This window comes from Erpetoichthys calabaricus, chromosome 7 (assembly GCF_900747795.2).
Source record: "Erpetoichthys calabaricus chromosome 7, fErpCal1.3, whole genome shotgun sequence".
NCBI classification, from domain to species: domain Eukaryota; kingdom Metazoa; phylum Chordata; class Cladistia; order Polypteriformes; family Polypteridae; genus Erpetoichthys; species Erpetoichthys calabaricus.
Window position 1 is genome coordinate 54,461,989 of NC_041400.2, and position 25,056 is coordinate 54,487,044.

Genomic DNA, 25,056 nt, shown 5'->3' on the forward strand with positions numbered 1-25,056 from the left:
AAAGGGTGCAGAAAAGTGAAGAGGTTATGAACACTTTCTGTATCCACCGTAAGGCAAGTTTTTTTTTTTTTTGTGGTTACAGTGTCACCTTGTGGTAAAAATGAGGCATGTATTTAACAATGTCTTTTGTAATGCTGTAACTGAAATGACAAAATTAGTGTTTCTCTTATTCTGCAAACCAAATGTGGTTGTTGATTTTATTCCCATAGATTTCCTGTAGATCTTCCTCAAAATATTTGTTTTTTAAACACTTTATTAAAGTGTAATGTACAATGTATAAAGTGATGTATATAAAGTGTAAAGTATAATGAAGAAAGCAGTGTCAGGATATTTACTCCACTGCTTCTGCCTTGTGAAGTACACAACATTCATAACTGACTGCATGGTAAAACAAAAAGAGGGAAACAGACTTACCATGCAGATGAACTAAAATGAAGCACAATGTAAGACTATACAGGTTTCGGTGCAAACAGACAAATGGAACATTATAAATAAAAAATGGACAGGAAGCAGCCTCTGAAAAGCATTTTGGGTTTAAATTAATACAATATTCTCGATGTTTAGGCCATTATCAAAATCATCTATTAAGTTGTATTGTAAAAACTACTAAAAATAAAAGAAGAAACCACATATGATGTCCCATGTGCAGTCTGGTTTCACACATAACAAATGGACTTAATAGCTGCTGTAGAAGTTGTGGAAAGAAAAGCCAAGGACATCCCTGGACTAAAGGACATGTTGTTCTCTGACACACCTAGAGGATTAAACCTGGTTTGTCTTAAGAGAAGATGACAAAGTGGTGACCTAATCCAGGTTTTTAAAAGTCTGAAAGGCATTGATAAAACTGGAACATTCCTTCAATGAAACAGTGAATCATGTACTCAGGGATACCATTAGAAATTATGAGTAAGTACATCTGACACGGAAACCAAGGAACAGTTTTCTGTACAAACAGTAATGCAAATCTGATTCTGACTCATGTTCAGTTCATTATTAAACAACAAACTGTAATGGTAAGATTATTATTCCAAAAACACAGTACCTCTGAATTGGCAGCTTCTTCAGGGATGTACACCAGTGCTGTCTTTGCTCCTGCCTGAATGCGAGGGGGGATGTCAGGTTGCCCCTTCACTAAGGTAACATTAGACAATTCAATACTAAAGTTGAATCCAACTGCATAAAATATCTGGGGGAAAAAATATAAAGATTTTATTTGCAACACTTTCTGCACAGTTTCACTGCAGTTAATAGTTTAAATTGATTATTCATCTCTTAGACATCTTTGGTCTAATCTTCTTATAAACAACAAATTTTCAAATTCCTTAGACTAAATGTTCTGGTTCTTCTTCTATTGCTCCTTAAGGTTCCATCATTTAAGTGTGTTATTAGCATTTATTTAATTAATTTCCATATCATACCAAAATCTGTCTGACTTTAGAGACAAGAAGCAGAGAGCCAACGAAAAACAGTCAAATCACAGAAATCAGAACCTGAAATCCCCTGCCATACTCAAGGGAGTCACACATACATAGAGAGGAGAGTGAGAGTCTAAGGTTGGACAAAAAACCTGAAATGCAAACAGCTATGGAGACAGAAGAGAACCCTGTGATAACTGTCTGTGAGTAATGTGTTTTATGATGAAGATTCAAACTGACTCTTGTGTCAACAGGGGAGAAGTGGCATTGTTTCCGGTAAAGGGTGCCTCCCACAGGACCTATTGATTTTTAAAAGAGCAAAATCACTATGAATTGAAGATCTTGGGCTGGATGATATAGTTGTTTAGTCTGTATCTGATAAGAGTTTGCAAAACTCAGAAGAGTTGAAGAAGCAGTTTAATTGTAACAAATGAGGAATGGCAGAGTGCAAGGTTCTTAAGATACAGTGAAAATGTAGTTTGTTTTGCTAATCCCTGATGGGGTGAGGATAGCAGGAGATGTGTTTAGGACTTCAGATTATATAACTTTTTGATCAAAATTGGATGCAATAATACCGTCTCATTAAACATAGAGGTGTAGATAAGGGTCACTTGGGACTGCTGAAAATACACAGAGAGAGATCTGCATTTCCATCAGCATCCGTGGAGCAGCACTGAGAAGTGTTTGCTGCTTGTTCTTCCTTAGGTAAAAGATGAATTCACTTACACCCACAAACTTGAATAAACTGTACATAAGAATTTCAATAAAAAATGGTGGTCGAATGGTTTCAATAACTATTGTTGTTTAATAAACCCACAAAGGCTGTAGCGTGTTAGTTCATTGAGTTGGTCCAAGCCACTAATTTAATAAAAGACTATCCCACCAGACTTCACTGGCTCAACAAAGGTGGTGGCAGAGGTTGCAGCTAAGCTAAATGCAACCAGGACCAGCCTATAGACAGACTACATCTTCTAGGCCATGTGAAAAGGAAGGCGAGAATTTTGGGGCAATTGATGGGAATATAGTGCATTACAAAAATATGGAAAAATGTTCTATACAGTAATGTTTTGCTAAAAGTACAGTAAAACCTGTTTAAAAAAATAAAGGTTTTCAAAAACATACAAAATCTGATATTATGCAACTACAAAAGAGAAAGAACAACAATCTGTTTTGGAAATGAATATATTATATACAATATCTATGTAGAGAAAAGCCAAGCAAAATGACACCTTTTATTGGCTAACTAAAAAGATTACAATATGCAAGCTTTCGAGGCAACTCAGGCCCCTTCTTCAGGCAAGATTTACATCTTGAGTTGCCTCGAAAGCTTGCATATTGTAATCTTTTTAGTTAGCCAATAAAAGGTGTCATTTTGCTTGGCTTTTCTCTACATTCATAATGGCTAACACGGTACAACACCCTAGTAATACAATATCTATATAATTTTACTGCACATGTGCTATATTTATATACTGTATACGTCAGCCATAGTTCTGTAGAAAGGAGGTTTTAAAAATGGACAGATAGTTGAATATCTTAAATTTTGCCATATATACTGTCATTTTTATTATTTTTACTATTTGTCTTTTCAGAGATTTTCCAACATTTTGTAGATTAAAATCTTTCTAAACTCACACATATAGTCCTAAATGGATGTCAATAGCTCATAATTAATATTTTAAATATTTTCTGTTTTTAGAAAACAAATTGTATGTAAACTACTCAACCTTTCAATACCCACCTGATTACTGATTGGAACGGTACTAGTCCCAAATTTGGCACCATCTCTAATGATAAGATTTCCTAGAACCTTGTCCATAAAAAAGTCTCCTCCTGGTGTGTTTGCTGTTATCTTATATTCCACCGTCACATTCCCAAAGGTTCCAGCTAGACGAGTGACATTAAGTACAATATAACGCATCAAATCTTGACCCACAGTCACAGACTGCAAAGGTGAATATATTGCAAAAAGGCCATGAGGGTCATCATTGCTTTTCACCGTGAACCGTGATGAATTCTTATTAATATCTATTTCTGCTCCTCCATCCACAGAAGTTAACCATACAGAGTAAAGCTCATCCATTTCTGGGATGTCATCCGGCAAAAGTTTAATTGTTATTTCCCCAGATCGCTGCATGTCAAGAATTGTTATTGAGCCTTGGAAAGACAAAAAATCCCCTGTCATATCAGAATTGCTGCGGATCTCCCAAAAAACCTGCATTATTTAAAAAATAAACACAAATACAAATAAGCATTAACATTTTCTTTGATAAATTTATGCAGTATTTTTATATACATTTTCCCCAGTTAAGTACAGGTCACCAGTTGAATATTCATCAGTAAGAAGTAAGTTTTACTAGGTAGGTAAATAAATATCACTCAATGCAAGAGTTTTACTTGGTAAGTAATTATGTATGTTCGGTTCCTCCATATCAATCAGATACTACTGTATATACTCTACGTGCTAGCTTACTACTGATTATTCTAGGCATAGTTTATCAGGAAGTATTTTGTTAATCGTGAAACTAAACGCCAGTGGTGGCTTAGATAAATGTGCCTCCAGTTCCTTTAAAACAGGAGATGGGTGGGGAAGCATGTAGAGGGAAGTCATTTTCCCCCACCTTGGGTAATGCTTTGCAATTATTTAATACTTTTGCAATACATGACTCTAGAATCATCATGCATCATGCATGGTATGGGTGTAACTAGGAGATATGTAGAGAAATAGAAAGGTTCTTAATGTGAATAAATATTGTTTTCCAAAATGTATTTTTAAAGTAACTTCAAAAAGTCTAAACAAAACAAACAGTAGTGGGGAACCAGGTTATGATGTTAATACTGGCATAGAATTGGTTAAAAACTATACTTTGATGGGTTACAGTTCCAGGATTTTTTTCTGAAATGTTAAATATCTAATAGTTCATCTCATTAAGGCAAATGCTGGGGCTGTTGTAATTTATTATATATATGCAGTTTAGATAAAAGTAACATCTAAATTAGGAAACAGAATAAAACTAGGTGTGATTGATGGGTATGAACAGAATAACAAAATTTAAATTAGTATAAACTAAGGGAAATGTTAATTTGAAGGTAGCAAAAAATTATTAGTCAGTGTAAACTTTATCAAAAAGAGTTTGGAGAGCTTTGCTGACATCTACAGAGTTTAGATAATGCCTTGTCGTCTATCATCTGAAACCTAAACTCTATCCAACTTGCGTAGGAAAAGTGGGGGGTGGCTACATTTCATTGTCTTTTAAATGTGTGTCATAAAACTTGTGGGGGTTTCTGTGGTGGTAGAGATTTGATCTCGTCATGAGTTAAATAACATGCTGTAGGGGTTTGGTTAGCAAGGTACTCCCCAAACCATGGGAGCCAGGACGATCTCCCCTTTCACCTCTGACTCCTTGTCTCGAAATTGATAATATTAGTAATATTATGAAGGATTGATGCAGTAGTTACTTTAATGTCTTCAGTAAGAAGTGCCTTTTTGTTATTGGCAGGATTTGTTATTGATACATAATATTATGTGAGCAAGAAGGGGGCACCAAAGGTTAAGAATAATTTCCATAACACAATCAGATCCAAGGCTCACCATGAAAGGTAGTCACCTGAGACCTTTAGATGAGTTTGGAGACATTACAGGATTAGGAAACTTCTACAGTGCAGAAAAGTGAAAGGTATTTTCGTATATCCATTAATGCAGTCATATACCAGACTTGTTTATTCCAATATGGAATCATGGGAAGACACTGTCAATACTAAAATAATTGAGTGTGGTATTCCACACAAGAGCAATATTTTGTCATAATTTTCTATATGTTTCAGGCATTTATAAAGGTTTTTGTTGAAGGATGTAACCTATTTCACTTTTACACTTGTTAAATTATATTTTTCTCTTTGATTTTAATTTTGTATTATTTCAAGAATAGGATTATGCCTTGGTTGGTGAAAGGATTGGCACTCCAGCCACTGTAAAAAGCCGAACTATAGTGGTGCTGAGGTGTCACCTGTTGCGTGGCTCTGCTAATTTGGCCATAATTTGGGATCCTGAGGTGGTTTGCCGTGTAGTGGGTGCGGCAACACGCTGTATCAGCGCATGCTCCCAACCGCAAGAATGGCGTGGCAGTGGTTCTGGTAATATCTTTGCAAATTTCATTACAGTCATGCAAATGTCTTGTTAATATTTTTAATGCCAACATGTAGACAATTTTAGTGCAGTTAAAATATATTTTTTCCTTTACTAAACTAAAAACCTGAATTAATATAAACAAATGAATACTTTGTTTTCCAGCGAGATTAATAGCTGCATTTAGATTCAAGTACAAACTGTACTACACTGCATTAGGATCTCCTGCCTGTTCAGCAAATTGTCAGGCTTGTGGTGTTCATTTGAAGAAGCTGCCAATCTTTCTTTGCATTCATCCTACTTTCTTGATTATATTAAGAGTTCGCTGCCTCCCAGGCACCTTATTACAGTCTATAAATAGCTTTGTTTGGCTGAGCTGGTCTCAAGCCTACTGACTAATTCGTGTATGTATTTGTCAGGGTACGTTTAGTATTTGAAGCAAGCTTTGTTTTGCAACTTGCCTGCATTATACGATACAGTTTATAAGAAATGCAGAAGCATTTGACCTGGTCTGCTTGATTTCCATGTCCTTTTTTGATACAATAACCCTGTACATTTCAAACAGAAATGCTGTATATTAAAATCTCTGAATGACATATGATCCTAAAATAATCATCATTCTTCTTTTAAAGCCATCTTAACAACACATACAGTATAATGCCAAAAAAGGCTTTGTACTTTTAATATTTTGTTCACAATTCAAAATATGGAATGTGCTTTAAGCAATAGAGGGAAACATATTATCTCCTGGATCAAAACTACACATTTCTCTCTTTAGTTGCCCTATATCAACAGCCTCTGCATTTCTGCTTCTCACTCAAAGATTACCAAGGTAGGACCCAACGCTGAGCACGGTGTCTGCTTATCGTATGACACACACACCAATACATTTACTCATTCAGATCCACCTAAACTGAATATCTTTGTGATGAGGGAGGAAACTGGAGTTCCCGGTGAAATTCCACACAGACAGACATGTGCAAGTTCTACACCAGCACCAATCAGCAAGAAACTTCCTCCCTGGACTAGCAGTGCTGACCAACAATGCCATCATGCCACCACCTAAGTCCCTTTGCCTTTCATAATTAATTCAGCACCACTTGCATATCCTAATAGGGAAGATCAAAAAATGACATAGTTTCCTTTAATTCAAAATCTTACAGTTGCCCCATTCAGCCCTACACTTCATGAAACTTTCCATTTTCCCTATGGTATGCCAAGGCAGAAGTACGAGATCAGGCAATTTAATAATTGAACAAAAAATAAGAAACCAGCAAACTTAAAGAAGGGATAACATCATATTGCACAGCAAACTTTAAATTATTGCATGCTATGTTCTATTCTTAGAGTAAATATTGGTTTTGGAATCAAAGTAGTAATAGAATTAAGGCTTGAACAAAAACACACTGCAATGTTCAATCTCGTTTCAAAATTATGATCATTTAATGGAATAAAAGTGTGTATGCTTTACATACTGCTGTATAAATGTTACAATTATTGTGTAACTGCAGTTAGATCTTTCGTTTCCATTTACAGATTGAATGTCTAATGTCTACATGGGTTTTCTTAAAATGATCTGGCATCCAAACATCTTTTACTTTAAGACATTATTGTGTATGAAATGATTGCTTTTAAGTGTAATTTTCAATATAAATATTATATGTAACATTTAATATGTATATTTAAATATGCCCATTTCAAAATGTTATATTAAAAAAAGGGTTTACTGTTATGTTGCCTGTGGTTCCTTGAACTCTGGTGACTGGAAAAGAGATGCTCAGTGGTCCTCCAGAATTGTTTGGCTCAATAAAGGTCCTTTCCATCAAAGCATCTAAAGCAAACTGAACAACTCCGTTGGGATCTCCAAACTTCTGGATCTGCAAAAAACAGAACCTTCTAAACATAAAGAGGCACCTACATATTATTAAACTGATGTCTTAGTGTGCATTTTGTTTTCTTTAGGCACTTCATGATTAAAAAAATGAATGCTCACTTTACCACCCAATAATTATTTATATATTAAAAAAAGTTTTTCTAAATAGAGGCTGATCCTCATCATCTGTCAAAGTTCCCTTTCTAGCAGAAATAAAAATATATGTGACGATGAAAAATCCATAAAATTTCAGTAAGAAATGCAAATGCCACTTCTGATGACATCACAAACGCACTTAGAAAGTTGAACTTTATAACGGCCTTCCATTAATGTCATGTCATCACTTGAAAGCCTGTAAAGTCATCTGTCAAGGAAAAACTCCCAGGGCTTGTCATAAGTAGCCATTCTTTCTGTGTTATTTAGTACTATTTTAGTAATTAAATATAAAACAAGACCACCATAAAGTCACATGATAAAATAAGTCATGGATAGAGGAACAAATACAGCTATGCATTTTATAATTACATGATAATTCTCTTAGGTATACCTAATGTAAAACTTGTTTTTGCTTATTACAACAATTCATCAAAATGCTCAGCCTAACCCCTTGTGAAATTTTCAAGTGAAGATAAAAATGGAAATGGGTGTCTCTACACTAAGAAAACGAGTAACAGTCTTGATGGCATAAATCACAAATTATTAACGATTCTTTCGTTTGATGGCTGCATTTCCTTATTTTTCTAATTTACTAGCTTCCTCAAAGGGATATAAATTATTATTGGTACAGTATGTTAACTAACTTTTATGGCCACCAATGTTTCAACAGACTTTTTATTTTAAATCCTTTTATTTTAATTCTTTCATTCATTTTTCATACCAATTTATGATCATGAAAGTAAACATATTTTTTGGAAAACACCATAATTTTGCTAATAATTAAACAGTCCAAATTGAGTTAACAGGACCTTAACACTATACACTTTTCTCAAAATGCTTACAAATTATAAACTTGATTTCTTGTTTGATTAATAGCATTTTCCAGTATCATTCAAATAAAACAAGAAAAAACATAACATATTTGATTTTCAGCTGTCACTGAAGGAAAAGCAGCTGTAGATTTAATTGAAACACTTGCTAACCAGTCTTTCCAACTGTTGTGTGATTAATGTGAGTATTAACTGTGAACCTTAATCAGAACCAAAATGAAAGATAATTTTACATTTCAGTTTATTATTATTATTATACCTTACAGTACAATATGTTAACTACTTGCATTAAAGTACATATTTTATATTTTATTGCATTATAAGGTACAATGACAATAAATCAATATGAATAATTTACTGCTTCTGCATGTATTCCTTTCAGTGCCTTTTTATTAACAAGTAAATGTCCCCAAATATTTTCATTACTTACTATTAAGGTTATGTTGCCTGCTTTTGCATCAATATCCATTTCACCTGAAAGAAGGCTTAATTTGATGATAAAAGACTCTTGCACCTCCACGTCACTATGGGGTAAAATCTTAAGTGTGATTGCTCTCACACCACCCTCTCCATCACGAAATGAGAATGATCCATTTAATGGTTCACCAATATCAGTGTTACCAGGCAGCAGAACATCTTTTGAATTTGGTCCTAGAATATTCCAAGTTACCTGTGAAAGATTACATTGTTTTGTTAAATATAAAATCAGCCTTTAAAATGTATACCGTCAGTTAGCCATTCTGTAATTTATATTTGATTCAATCGTTTAATTTTATGGGCATTTATCATTTAATAATCTGGGCATAGAGTAAAATCAAAGTGTTCCATAATGCAACTACTGAGGTGTACCTCAGATTTTTTGTCTATATAACAATTGATTCTTATTGTTCAAAAGTTTCATTTTCTGATGAATACTCTTATGACCTACGAAAACTTACTTGAATGTGATATTCAATAAATCTAGAAGGATGTTTTTTTTTAAATATATATATATATATATAAATTCTGTAAATTCTGTTGCTGGATTATGGCAAATAAAACACTTTTTATCTGAATTGGAATAAGTTTGTAGGACCAAAGTGAGAAAATTTAAAATTCTCGGAAATATAAAACATAGTTTTCAGTTTGGCTACATTTTTTAGTTTAGCAAATGATCTGTTAGCACACTGTAAACAGAATGTCAAAGACTTCACACATTCAAAGCCAAGTTTTTTCAATGTAAACCCACATAATATGAAACAATTTAATATGTTAAAAATACAAACATTTACAAAGGTTTTTTCTGGATGTGGTCTATAGTGTGCCACCCCATTGTGTGTCCCTCTCTATATCAGAAATGAAGCTAATAATCATGCTGCATCTATATATTTATTTCTGGTAACAAAGTCAAAGTGAGTTCAAGTACATATTCCTAGAAATGTCCTAATTCTGATCTCATCCATTCATTTTTTATTCACTTTGTGTATCCAGTTTAGGATTACAAGAAGCCACTTCCATTCCTTGCAAAAGTATGTACAAGGCTTACCTGTATAATGGACTATCTCTCTGGCTGACCATAATTACAACTGAACACCAGCAAAACCAAGGAGCTGGAGGTGGATTTTAGGAGGACCAGGCCCCTCGTGGACCCCGTGATCATCAGAGGTGACTGTGTGCAGAGGGTGCAGACCTATAAATACCTGGGAGTACACCTGGATGATAAATTGGACTGGACTACCAATACTGATGCTCTGTGTAAAAAAGGACAGAGCCGACTAAACTTCCTTAGAAGGCTGGCATCCTTCAACATCTGCAATAAGATGCTGCAGATGTTCTATCAGATGGTTGTGGCAAGCGCCCTCTTCTATGCGGTGTTGTGCTGAGGAAGCAGCATAAAGAAGAGGGACGCCTCATGCCGGGACAAACTTGTGAGGTTAGGCAGGCTCTATTATAGGCACAGAGCTGGACAGTTTGACATCCGTGGCAGAGTGACGGGCGCTGAACAGGCTCCTGTCAATAATGGAGAATCCACTGCATCCACTGAACAGTATCATCTCAAGACAGAGGAGCAACTTCAGCGACAGACTGCTGTCACTGTCCTGCTGCACTGATAGACTGAGGAGATCGTTCCTCCCCCACACTATGCTACTCTTCAATTCCACCCTCGGGGGGGCTGGTAAACGTTAAAATTATACAAAGTTATTGTCTGTCTGTATACCTGCATTGTTATCACTCTTTAATTTAATATTGTTCTTTATCAGTATGCTGCTGCTGGAGTATGTGAATTTCCCCCTTGGGATTAATAAAGTATCTATCTATCTATCTATCTATCTATCTATCTATCTATCTATCTATCTATCTATCTATCTATCTATCTATCTATCTATCTATCTATCTATCTATCTATCTATCTATCTATCTATCTATCTATCTATCTATCTATCTATCTATCTATCTATCTATCTATCTATCTATCTATCTATCTATCTATCTATCTATCTATCTATCTATCTATCTAATTTCTGAGGCTCAAGGTCTGTGTCTCTGATAAGGATGTGACCAACACTGGAGCACCACAAGGAACTGTCCTGTCACCTTTTCTCTTCATCCTTTCTGTCTTGGACTATAACTTTAACAGCAGGTGAGGTCCCTTGCAGAAATTCTCTGATGATTCTGCACTAATACCGTGTATTCACAAAGGGGAATGAGAGAGAGAGTATAGGAGCCAGGTGGAGAACTTTGTATCTTGTATCTTGTAACTTTGTATCAAACAGAACTGTCTGCAGTTTAAAATCAGCAAAACTAAGGAACTGGTTATTGACTTTTTCTGCACCAAAGAGCTTCTACATCCAATTACTATTCAGGGAGTAGATGTGGAGATGGTGCACTGCTGTGAGTACTTGTGGGTCCATATCAATGACAGGCTGGAGCTACAAAAGAAAGGGTAAAACAGACTCTTTATTCTAAGGAGACATCCTTTACATGTTCTACAACTCTGTGATGGCCAGTTTTCAAAGCTTTGGTATGCTGGCTGGCAACAGTCTATCAAAAGAGGACCATCAGATCAACAAGCTGATAAAGAAGGCAGGCTCACTTATGGTATGGGCTTCTTATTCCCTGAAGATAGTAGGGCTTCTGACTCCCTGAAGATAGTGGCAGAGGAGAAAATGAAGTACTTGAGTACTTTAAGTCAACAAATTATTTAGCACTAGTGGGCCAAGAAACGCTACTGGGTCTTTCAAACCTTCAGCCATATACCTTTATAATGTCTCATTGTGATTGCTCTCTTATCTTTAGCCAAGTAATAATACATTTCTTATTTACTTTGTAATTCTTTATATGTTTGAGGAGAGATGTTGTTGTTTGTTTGTTATAATATATGGGACTGAGTGAGCATTGCCCAATCTGTTAGGCCTTAGGAGAACACAAGGCCTATTAAGGCAGCAGATTTAGCTCCAGCTGCAGAAAACCCCCAACATAGATTCCCAAGCTACATTCATGAAAGTGGCTGAACTCTTCTAGGAACTAGGAACTGCGTACTAGGAACTGCGTGTACTTCATTTGATAACAAACAAAATCAGAGGTGGCCTGGTATCTTTGCCAAGGCCCTATCTCTAGCAAAAGAGTGCAAAAATAGACTCCAGGCAGGACAAAGACTGATGATTCAAGGGATGACAACTAAGATGGACAGAATGATTCACCTATTAGAAGACACTGATTTTGTAAATGAAAGTGACTTTAATCCAATCAGGCAAAGGTTAAATTTTCCTTTATAAACTAGCTTCGCCCTACAGGGGTTTGCAGAGAATGGCAAGTTAAGTGAAGTTCAGCAATTGTCTCTTAACACACTCACTGAAATTGTGGAGTGACTGGATATTCCTCATGGGCACTCTGTGCACATTCTTCAAAATTACATTCTAAAATCCTTCTGTCATAAACTAACAGACTACTACACGCTCTCTCCCTGGAGAGCTGGTAAGGTCACCCATTCTTCCTTTTTGTGGACATAAAAGCTGAGATCCAGTGTGTCAAGCCAAGCACTCAGCCCAGTCTGCTGAGGAGCAGCCATTACTTCAAGAAGGGAATATCAGCATCTAAAGTTTTGTGCCAGAAAGACAGATGCTTTATTCAGGAATTTAGAGAGAAGACAGAAAGAGGCGAGTAGGGAAAGCAAAGCGTACCATGGACAAGGAATCATGAAACAGAGAAAGATTTCACTCCAATGCATGAAGAATCTTCTACTTGAACCAGGATCAAAAACAAGGCAACAACTCCTCACAACATCAGACATTATCCATAAAACCTTGCTATTGTAAAAATAATTATCTGTGCGAAGAAAAATTAGAACTTTAAATAAGCAATAAACAGCCAGCTTACATGTTATATAGTCTAATCTTCCTGTATCCAGTCTTATAAGTCCTAAAATGATGGAAAAGTAAGCAGTAAACTGCTAGAGATTTAAATGTAAAGTTTACGTTAGCAAAAACTGAAAAAAAGGAAATATGAGAATATTACAAATGGGCCTTCTTCAAGGAAATACTGGAAATTCTGAGGTTTTCTAAAATGTTTAACAAGTAGTGTATATATACACATACACAGTGATCCCTCCTCGATCGCGGGGGTTGCATTCCAGAACCCCCCGTGAAAGGTGAAAATCTGCGAAGCAGAAACCATATGTTTGTATGGTTATTTTTATATTGTCATGCTTGGGTCACAGATTTGCACAGAAACACAGGAGGTTGTAGAGAGACAGGAACTTTATTCAAACACTGCAAACAAACGTTTGTCTCTTTTTCAAAAGTTTAAACGTGCTCCATGACAAGACAGAGATGACAGTTCCGTCTCACAATTAAAAGAATGCAAACATATCTTCCTCTTCAAAGGAGTGTGCGTCAGGAGCAGAGAATGTCAGAGAGAGAGAGAAAAGCAAACAATCAAAAACCGATAGGTGCTATTCGAGCTTTTAAGTATGCAAAGCACCGTGCAGGAAGCATGTCGCTTGACAAAGCAGCTGCAAGGTAGCCCAGCAAGGAAGGGAGCAATGTGAAGGTAGTCTTTCAGTATTTTTAGACGAGTGTCCGTATCCTCTAGGGGTGCGAACAGCCCCCCTGCTCACGCCCCCTCCATCAGGAGCAGAGAATATCAGAGCAAGAGAGAGAGAGAGAAAAGCAAACAATCAAAAATCAATAGGTGCTGTTTGGGTTTTTAAGTATGTGAAGCACCGTGCGGGAAGCATAGCGTGCAACAAAGCAACCACAACTAAGCCCAGCAAGGAATGGAGCAATGTGAAGGTAGTCTTTCAGCGTTTTTTGAGGAGAGGCAGTATCCTCTAGGGGTGCGAACAGCCCCCGTGCTCACAATATATTTGAGGAGTTTTATTTAATAGGTAATACGAGCTCTGATTAGGTAGCTTCTCAGCCATCTGCCAATAGCGTCCCTTGTATGTAATCAACTGGGCAAACCAACTGAGGAAGCATGTACCAGAAATTAAAAGACCCATTGCCCACTGAAACCCACAAACCAGTGAAAAATCCGCGATATATATTTAAATATGCTTACATATAAAATCCGCGATAGAGTGAAGCCGCAAAAGTCGAAGCGTGATATACAGTAGCGAGGGATTACTGTATACATATAGATGCGAAGGTCTAAGATATGGAAAATGAGCCAGGTATCTTAAAATAGTTTTTTATTCCTAAGCTTTTGCCAGCCTGCCAGGTGTCATCATCAGAGGAAAATGATTAGACATTCAGGAATCAAAGGCAATATACAGTTAGTGAAGGGTGGGGATGGAGGGGGAGGTTGTATGGCGGTTGGGGGTTGATTAGTATGGTGGAGTTCGGAGGGTGTTGGCAAAATTGACATCATCATCATAATAGTAAGAATAATTAGATGCCAAAAAAAAGGAACAAATTTTAATAACAATGAACGTAAATAACTCCTGAAAATAACAAAAAGGAATAATTAATTATTGGAGCAAACAGTGGATGCTTTTTATGGCCAGCAGCCATACCACCAGCACTTCAGAATGGCAAAATCCACCTGAAGCTGAGCATGTATGGGCCCAGCCAGTACTTGGGTGAGAGACCATATAGGAAAAGCTTGGGTTGCTTCTGAAAGAAGAGTTGGTGAGGCCATCAGGTGCTGCTTACCCTGTGGTATATGTATGTATCCCAATGACTCATTGTGGTGATGGGGACACCGTTCTCTTAAAAAACAGCACAATCCCCTGGATGGGACATAAAACTGAGATCAGTTATCTAGCATGAAGTTTTTAGAATGAAACAGGAAATTCTGAGTATGTGGAGACAACTCATATGGACATGAGTTTCATGTGCAGACTCCACACAGACACTGGGCAGGTTGTTGGAATTATGAGTAAACAGTACTAGCTACTATTTGCAAAAGAGTTCATTTTATTGAAGGTTCTGTTTAAGTGAGTAGTTTCAGATATGAAATGGAAAAATTAGTTAAAAGTTGCCCATCCATTTTGTGACACATGTATTAGTTTGGGTCATGGGGAGCTAGTACCTATCAATTGGCAAAGATCAGAAATAACTCTCACCCAAAATTTATTGCACAGCAGACTGTCAGTTTTAATAATAATTCATTACATTTATATAGCGCTTTTCTCAGTACTCAAAGCACTATCCACACAGGGAGGAACCGAACCCACAATCTTCCACAGTCTCCTTACTGCAAAGCAGCAGCACTACCACTGCGCCACCTGTGAGGACTTTTACAACTAGCAATTAACCTCTTATGAGACAAAGGAGCAAAACCCACAAAGTACCCACAAAGGAACCCTCAAAGACATGAGAAGGATGTTTTTATGCCTGAGTTGCCCCAGCTGGCATACTCCTACTTGAACCCAGGGCATCATTGTCACAGAATGAGATGCACTAGGGTGACTAGGACACAAAAAAAACAAGGGATGGTGTAAAGTGCATTGTGCAAATTTATTTAACAAAGTTGTCCAAATAAATAAAGTTAATACTCCTTCAATAAGTAAATAATCTAATAAATGTTCATGTGGAGGTTAAAATTCATTAAGAATAAATAATGCAAGAAGAGGTTAAAAATCAGACTAAAACACAGTTAAGAGCTGTTCATTAAAAACCGCGATCTTCAGTGCCTCTCTATAAAACGTCTCCCCTGCTCATCCTTTAAGGTCTGCACACGAGTAGGAGATACCCCCTTAAAAACAATGTCATCCATTTATTTAATGGCTCTTGTCCCCACTTCCATCCCTCCATGTCCATGAGCGACCTCACCCTTGAAGCACCGCTGCTCCGTATAGGGCTACTTTCCCTACCACTGTGCCTCTTCTCTAGCGCACCAGCTCTTGCACAATCCTGACTTTCATCTTCACTTTCTCTCTCCCTTGATTTTACTTCTGAAATTTTTCTCTCATTTTCTGTTCTCTTTTCTTTTTTGCCCCTCTCTCATTCTCCAGGACTCCTTTATGCTCCTGCAGGTGTAGTGTCCTAATTCCTGTGGTACCAATGTGGAACAGTTGAGTTAATTAGGTAATCAGCTCACCTCCACATCAAACACCCCATGGCCATACCCAGGAAACCCAAGACACACTGCTTTTATAACTAAAAACACACATTGCCACAGACCCATAAATGCACTTTACCACAGATGTGCAAACTGTGTAGAAACTGTGTCTAAACCAGAATTATTCACTGTGTCAAAATGCTGTCCATGATAGATGTATAAGAATAACAACAAAAATAAAAGAATAATCACAGTATTGGATTCCTTTTCCTGAAAACTGATTGGAAAATTTTTCATTTTACTTACTTCAGCAGCTCCTGCTAGTCCTCCTGTCCTCTCAAGCACAAATGTTAGGGCTAAGGTTGAATTCGGGTTTGGGATGATCAGCTGAGTTTGATTGAGGAATCTAACCAAACCATTTGGTGAATCACTTTTAGCAATTGTCACTCTGGTGGTTAGGTTTGTTCCAAGAACAGCTCCTCCACTGGCAGCTGTTAGCTGGATCTCAAAATGTTCATCGTATTCCCTAGAAGTAAAAGGTAAGAGATTTAACCATAATGTTTCTAACTCAGGAGAGAATATCCAAGATTTTACTTCACGTCACTTCTACTTTTTTTTTTCCTGGTGAAGAAGACAGACAAGAGTATTAACTGTTGTTTGGGAAGGATTTTTTTGTTGTTAAACCATACCATAGAATGGTGCTCCCTGTCAGCCTGTTGTGGTAAATCAAGAGATATTGTACAAGACAACATTACAGTGTGAATTCCTGACACTGACTCACTGCGTGACTTTTAGCAAGTCCCTTAACCTACCTTTACTCCAGCCATAGTAATATTAAAACAAGCATATTGTCAATTTAATGTTTATGAAGTGGTCACTATGCAAGGCAGAAAAAAAGATTAGTTAGTCTGGACAGAGTGTATGTTTGATGGCTTTGGCAACGATAAATGCTGTAATGCTCCAGAACCACAATCTCATCCATTGATATTTTCTTAAATCCACTGGCATGCAGCAGTTATGTACGAATCTATGTTCCCATTACCTTTCTTTTCCAATGATTTCTTTGCTCGACTGGTAAAATAAAACATGCATAAATTTGGTGGGCTTTACAATACAGAGAGAATAAGATGGGCCAGTTAAACTGAGAGTTATACAGTAGTTTTACAGATCCAAAGATAGGGTATTGTTATAAGGTGATAGAAGTGCACAAAATAAAAATTTGGGAATGGACAGAGAAAGCAAAATTGTGTGGACATGAATCATTTTGGTTCCTCACATTTATAAAGCTACATAATAACTTTTACATGCTTAGTGAATTAAAGAAAGGTGGCTGTGAAGGCAATAAAAATAAAACTTTAACTATGTGTTGTGTGCAACCTCAGTTATTAAAAAGTGTAATAAACTATCACTTGTTTCTAGTCAGATCACAAATGTGTCCAAGCATGCCCTTATGGGTTTTTAAATCTGTACCATAGAGTGTAACTAAACACATGGTGAGGCAAAAAGACATTAAGGTCGAAGCAGACATACTGTATAGTCTGAGTCCATGGCCAGATCTATCACAAGAATGATTCAGGTGCACATACTGGGACACTTCTAGCAAAGGGGCATTAGGAGAAGCAAAAAAACAATGCCTAATAAAAACAAATGTCCATGTTTTTACCAAGTGCACAGGCATTTTTCTCTCTAGCACCTAACTCACTTCGATCTTCATGATTATAAATACGTCCAATCAGACCTAAATAAAAAGCTTTTAATAGAAAAATCTGAGTCCTGTTTGGTTGATACATGTGGGGCACAATCACAGCAAGTGTCTGGTTTGTCACTTCTATGAGAATGTGCATTGGATGTGTCAGCCACATAAAAAAAACCGTTAAAATAGGTGATCCTTCAAAACGAGAGCTTAGTGGTGCAACGAAAAGAAAAAAAACGCTGTTTCTCTGAAAATTATACCTGATATTTTCAAATAATAAACCAAAATGATGACTTCAACAAGCTGTAAAAACTGCAGATGAAACAAATGTGATCAATGTTACAGATACTCAAGTCAGGTAATGGGCAAATATCACTGCTTCTAGCAGCTTTAGCAGCAATGTGCAGTCCAATTCTGAGGTGTCCCATAAGGCCAGTGTGAGCAACAATGTGGACGACAGTGAGGACACCTCACAAGATATGACACAAAGAACTTGCTTTTCCTGAAAAGGACTCTATTTAATCTGGCACCCATTAAAATGCATTTTTCAAAGTCAATTAAACCTGCAGTCTTAGGTTGAGCAGTTAATTTTGTGGAAAGAGTGGGATAATCTAGTAAAATGTACATCAGAATGGTCATGTATAGTGTCAGTAGTAGTACTTGTTATGAAATTTCAGTGTAAAAAGTTATTCTTACCGATCTGTATCATCAATGATTGACACATTGATAAAGCTCTGGTTCTGCCCGTGATAGAAAACAACTGAGCCATTAGGAAGTACATAGTCCATGTTGGGGAGAGCAGTAGAACCCTTGGAAATGTATTCGCTAGTTACCAATCCAAATGTGCCTTGCCTTCGAAATACTGGAATCTGAAGCATCCCAACGTCCTCGCTTACTGCAAAGGAGATTACAAGTAAAAACAGGTGGAGTTTTAACAGCTTGTACTTAACATTCCAAAGTGACAATTCATTCGTCCATTCATTTTCTTAACGGTATTCCCAAATTAATGAGAATATGCTTATTTCTTGCTTCCCCAATCAAATCATGGTTTGTTGTTTATTGACTTACATTACATACATTTGTTTTTTACAGCATCATCTACTGTCAGAATGGGTGCAGGTTTGTCTCAGTGCTACCCTCTGGTTTATACTGAATTTTACTTTGTGTATATGATTTCCTTTCCAACGTTTTCATGCAATGACTCTAAAGCATGTTTTTTCCGCTAGTAGATATGATCCGTACATCAAGTTGACCTCCAGCACTATTGATCACACTTTGGAATTCATTTTTTCCTGTACTGACATACTTCTTTCTTGCATAAAGTCTAATGACTGATAGCAATTAATCAGACAATGAAAGAGAACCCAGAAATAATTTTCATAGCAATATATTAAGAAAGGAATGAAAGTGGGGTATTGCTTTGCCAGGGCTGGCTTTAAGTTCTTTCCCTTTAGTTATCCTGTGTTTGTCTTTTAAGAATTCTTTTGTAATTTACTATTGGATATGTTTTTCTTTCTTTCTGTTGGTGTTTTATTATTTCTTAGTCTTCACTGTCTTTTCTATTGATTATTTTGTATTATTATCCTATGCTGATTGTGTATTTGTTAGTTCATTGTCCTTTTGAACTCTATGTTGAACCTAAGCGGGTGGGATCCATTAATTCTGCAACTGAAGGACCACCATCAGCCTTTATGAAGAGCCGAGAGGCTTGTCTACCCTGCTAGCATACAAGCTTCTGTTAAACAGCTTCCATTTTTGAATTCCTGTATTATGCACAAGTTCTCCTTTTTGCTTCTTTCGGATTGCTGACTTTGTTTTGTTATGTTTTGGTTACCATTATTTTTATTTTTGCTTTGATTTTCAAATCTGTATATTTAACAAAGCAAACTTTTTTGATAATCATTTTTCTTATTATTTTGTAATTTGATTTCTGCTTAGTTTTAAATTTTTGCTCAATTTTCCTTATTTTGTATACTCATTTCTTTTTTAGACATTTTATCATTCAAGATATGAGACATCTTTTTGATGTGTTTAAATGTTTTTCTCTTATTATATATTTGTATATTTTACTATACTGTATACTGTCTTTAAGCATTTTTTCTTTTGCCACTTTAATTGTTTTATTGCCATTGAAAATTCAAATTCATTTGTAGGGATGCTTAAACTGTGTAAATTGTGCAAGTCCAAAAGCACTGTCAAAATTTAGTTTATTAGAATAGTTTCTCCTATACTACATTAAGGAGAAATTAACAAAAATGTTGATTCATCAGATGTGGTACATGTGCAATGGTGTTTAGTGTGTGGTGATAAATGATATTTTGTATTTTATTTGTAACTGTATTTTAAACGATCTGTGTATATTTTAGCTCTCTTAAGTTAGTGAAGGGATGTGTGCAAAATGAAAGTAAATTTTTTAACATTCATTTTCAAATATTAAGTAATAATGAATAACATGGATACAATGCCTAGTGAAATTATACATTGTACATAATATTATATTTGTATATGTTATTATTTCTTATATATATGCGTGCATATATATATATATATATATATATATATATATATATATATATATATATATATATATATATATATATATATATATATATATATATACATACATACACACACACACACACATATATATATCATATATCTATGAGCTGCTTCACGCAACTGAGAGGACATGGCATGTGTTTTCTGACTGACCAACCAACCACAAGCATTACCTAGTAGATAACCACCTAAAATAATCTGACTGGGATTCAGAACTAGGAATGTAGTATATATATGTGTGTGTATATATATATATACAGTGGGGCAAGAACGTATTTAGTCAGCCACCATAGTTATTTTATAAATACTTATTTTCCACCATAATTTGCAAAGAAATTCTTTAAAAATCAGACAATGTGATTTTCTGGATTTTTTTTCTCATTTTGTCTCTCATAGTTGAGGTATACCTATGATGAAAATTACAGGCCTCTCTCATCTTTTTAAGTGCGAGAACTTGCACAATTGGTGGCTGACTAAATACTTTTTTGCCCTACTGTATACACACACATATATATACTACATTTCTAGTTCTGAATCCCAGTCAGATTATTTTAGGTGGTTATCTACTAGGTAATGCTTGTGGTTGGTTGGTCAGTCAGAAAACACATGCCATGTCCTCTCAGTTGCATGAAGCAGCTCATAGATATGTGATACAGTATCTGGCAAATAATACAAAGAGTATACAACACGTTTTGCCCTTATTGGGGCTCATCAGGTGTACGCACTTTTGCATCCCCTTATGGAGATTGAACCTCGGACGTCAGTGCCTGAGGCGATGTCTCTGACTGGTTTGCTTATTTGACAGGGTGAAGACTGGAGTACAGTATTACATTTGTAGTTCAGAATCGCAATCAGATTATTTAAGTGGTTGCCTACCAGGTAACGCTTGTGGTTGGTCAGCTAGTCGGCCAGTATCCGCCATGTCAGTTGCGAGAAGCAGCTCATAGATAAGTGATACATAAGCAAACCAGCTTACCCCGTACTGTATCACACACACACACGCACACACCCACACACACACGCACACACACACATATATATATATATATACATATATATATATATATATATATATATATATATATATATATATATATATATATATATATATATATATATATAAATTTGATAAAACCCTACCAATATTTATTTAGTTAGCCTCTAAAGTAATCCATACAAAACATTATATACAAAAAAGTCAAAAAAAGCTGTCCCAGAGTTCAACATTGTACTTCCATCCATCCATCCATTATCCAACCTGCTATATCCTAACTACAGGGTCATGGGGGTCTGCTGGAGCCAATCCCAGCCAACACAGGGTGCAAGGCTGGAAGCAAACCCCAGGCAGGGAGTCAGCCCACTGCAGGGCACACACACAGCACACACTAGGGACAATTTAGAATCGCCAATGCACCTAACCTGCATGTCTTTGGACTGTGGGAGGAAACTGGAGTACCCAGAGGAAACCCACGCAGACATGGGGAGACATGCAAACTCCACACAGGGAGGAACCAGGACGCGAACCTGGGTCTCCTAACTGCAAGGCAGCAGCACTACCCACTGCGCCACCGTGAACATTATACTTGATTATTAAATTCATACATATACAATATAATTTCCTATCTTACCTACAAATATAAGGTATTTAGGGTCAAACTCAATGATGCCCTCTGCATTGTCATTCTTCTGTATGACAACAGTAAGAGTGGATATGTTTCCAATAGTGGGTGGCTGGTCCAACTGTAGTCCTCCTTCCCGTATAGTGAAATCAAAACCACTACAATACAGAAAAAAGACTTCATGAAAATTAAAAAAAAACAATAACAGTCTCAAAGACAGCAGTAAATGAGCAACCTAATTCAACCATAATTTTTCTTGAAAGATTTTCTCTTTTATTTGTTGTAACACATATCTAGTAAACTTTCATAGAAAACAGCAGTTCATAAAAATTGATATTCTTTCTCTTGATCTTGTATGAAAGAGTAGACAGTTTTTGGTTAGCTGTGTGTTTACATCTGTTTTTCCTAACCTGGGACTTGTTGTTTTTATTGGAAATGATATTTTTACACCATTGACCACCGTTATATTATTCTGGGAGTGTTTGGTGATGTGTGAAAGAATGGTATGCTACACTACTAGTGTAAGATCTGGTTTTCTAAATAAATGGCATAAGAAAATTAATTATCAAGATCCAGTTTAGCGGAAAATAGTTTAAAGTCTCAAAAAAGACTCATAAACCTGGCCAGGGCCTATCCTAGCCTGACCAAAAATTGGCCTCACCTCAGAAGCCTGAACCCAAATTCCAGTGGCCTGCTCTGTCCTATACAAGCCCAGAAAAGGAAAATGACTTTTAAATAAAAAAATAACATTAATATCACAAAATTACAAAAATACATAACAAGGGATAGGGTAAACTATACAAAAACATATGTCAAGAACTTATACTATTACTTAGAAACTAGTTTCCCATCCTGACAAGTTTTTCCTGTAAATATAATACAATGTAACACCAAGTTTACGCAATCTCTAAATGGATTGAACTTCAAAAAGATGGCTACCATGATGCCATTCATTAACATTAATGCACATCTAGTGACACCTGGCTTCTTCACAAAGTGTCACCTAAGGTTCATGACTCAGGATGATGAAAAATAAATACAATTGAAAACTACAATTTCATTTTAAATCCTGACAACAATGTCATGCAAATTTCAAAAGCAAGCAACTTCTAGAAAAGGACACAGCTGAAGTACCATAGAAATATTATGAATTAGCTAATAAATATACAATATTTGTTTTGTTTACTTACGCATAACAAATTTATTTAAGGGCGCATTAATGAAACATCACACTACTGTATGCACACACAGTGCATACTGGTTGTTTTTTTACTTATCAACAAATATTTCATGTTTTGTGAATACCTATAAATGGTCAGAGATTACATTGTCTGTAACATATTATTACCTTAAAAAAATCACAACAATAAAGCCTTCCTTCTTCTCTGTGCCTTTATATTGATTTTTCTTTTTTAATGCAGTTTTGCAGTGGGAAACATCTACAGTATAATGGCAAAGGCTTTCATGAGGGGTAATACAGTAAATGGAATGTGGTTTCTCTTGAAAACCTGTAGGCGTGAATATTGTGTATGGCTAAATCAGAGAAAGAGAAATTAGGAAACCTGGACTGGGGTTTCTGGGGACACACTTGTGTATGATTTTTAATGGTTTTTTTTGTTTTGTTTTTTTAATGTTCACATTTAAAAAATAAACAACAGAAAGTTTGATTGAATCAGTTCACTAAAACCTGCCAATGTTATATAATAATATGATTATATTATACCAATGGTGTAGTGCACCAGATGCTCCAAGGAACACCTAATATAAACTATAGGATAGATCACACGTTCTTTTCATTAGTCTTCTTTAGTTTTTACAATTTATTGGTGGTATGTTTTATTATCAGATGTCTATGTGAAGATTCCTACCTTCCAGGGAGAAGCTCCACTCTAGTGATATTTAAAAAGAATTCTTCTGGACCCTCAGGGATATTATCATTTAATACTTCTACTGAGATGGTCTTGCTTACTTCTTCTTTCTCAAAAATGATCTGCCCATTTACAGGAGAAAAATCAAATCCACCCACTGCAGTACCACTGGTTGTTTGATACCAGACCTGAACACGGCCAAATTTTCCCATAGACCTTGAAATTGTTACAGAAACCTGTGGCCAAAAAGAAATAAGACAATACATGTTCAAATTTATAACAATTGGTTCAATTTCTATCATTATCCATAAAGCATTAGTATTTAAAATATAACAATGGAACAAAAAAGCAACAATCCACCATTTCTAAGTATCGAAAACTAATCATTGCATTATTGTTTCATATCTTCAAAAAGGCCCATGGGTCCAACATCTAAGCTCAATTTTTCCATTTCCCTCACATGGTATTCTAAAATATCAAATATACAAATGACTTAGGAATGTAAATAACAATCTGGTTTAGGTTTCAATACATAATGGGAGGTCTGAAAATTGAAAGTACACCTTATGAGACAGATTTAGGAGTCACCATCAACTTACAGACAGTGTTCAGAAGTCATTAAGAAGGCAAACAGAATGTTAGTTTATATACTGTAGTATGATGGGTGGAGTACAAGTCCAATGAGATTATGCTTAAGATTTATAAAACACTGGTAAGACCTTGTCTGGAGTACTGTGTGCATTTTTGGTCTCCAGGCTACAAAAAATACATAGCAGCATTAGAAAAAGTCCTGATAAGAGCAACTAGGCTGATTCTAGAACTGCCTGGGATGAGTAATGAGGAAAGATTAAAACAGCTGAGCATTTTGAGTTTAAGCAAAGAAGATTAAGAGGATTGACAGGATTGAAGTGTTTGAAATTATGAAGGGAATTAGAACAGTCGACATTGACCAGGTTGTGAACTGAGCTTAGTCTCTGGAGCAGTACTGGTATTTACTGTGTTCTCATGGCACCTTATACTAAATACGTTGAAGCATTTATTGTCTTGTAAATATGATTAATATGTTTGAGATGTTTTGATATTAAAATCGGCTAAATATACTCTACTAGATATACAGTCAATAATAAAAATTACCAAATTATAATGTATTTGTATATGTGGAGGGTGTTTTCCCATTAAAATCAATAGACAAAAAGGTTTCAGCCTGAACACTGAATAAACTCATGGTCTTTTCAAACGCAGGCATGGAATGTTTGAAAAACAAACAGAGCCAGAATCTCAGGTAAACATCCCATCTAAAAGGTAGCCTCTCCTTAAAAACCCTATCACTGCAAAGCTTACCAATGGATGGGGGTCTGGCAGGTTTTAAAATCTCTAATGTAATTCAGAGCCCCCTTTCTATTGGTATTTTTTATACTTTACAACAGTAATGAAC

The 25,056-nt window shown here is 36.0% G+C and overlaps 1 protein-coding gene across 1 annotated transcript in view; it reads right to left on the reverse strand.

The window, feature by feature from the left end:
• Window positions 1-25,056, reverse strand: part of adgrv1 (adhesion G protein-coupled receptor V1) — a 697,787-nt gene that overhangs the window by 328,823 nt on the left and 343,908 nt on the right. Inside the window, exons 64-71 of the mRNA XM_051930189.1 lie at window positions 23,622-23,857; window positions 21,763-21,911; window positions 18,272-18,470; window positions 16,189-16,408; window positions 8,831-9,070; window positions 7,269-7,418; window positions 3,157-3,630; window positions 1,043-1,186 (exon numbers count right to left, since the gene is read on the reverse strand). Coding sequence (XP_051786149.1) covers window positions 1,043-1,186; window positions 3,157-3,630; window positions 7,269-7,418; window positions 8,831-9,070; window positions 16,189-16,408; window positions 18,272-18,470; window positions 21,763-21,911; window positions 23,622-23,857 — 1,812 coding nt within the window. The remainder of the gene's footprint in view (window positions 1-1,042; window positions 1,187-3,156; window positions 3,631-7,268; window positions 7,419-8,830; window positions 9,071-16,188; window positions 16,409-18,271; window positions 18,471-21,762; window positions 21,912-23,621; window positions 23,858-25,056) is intronic.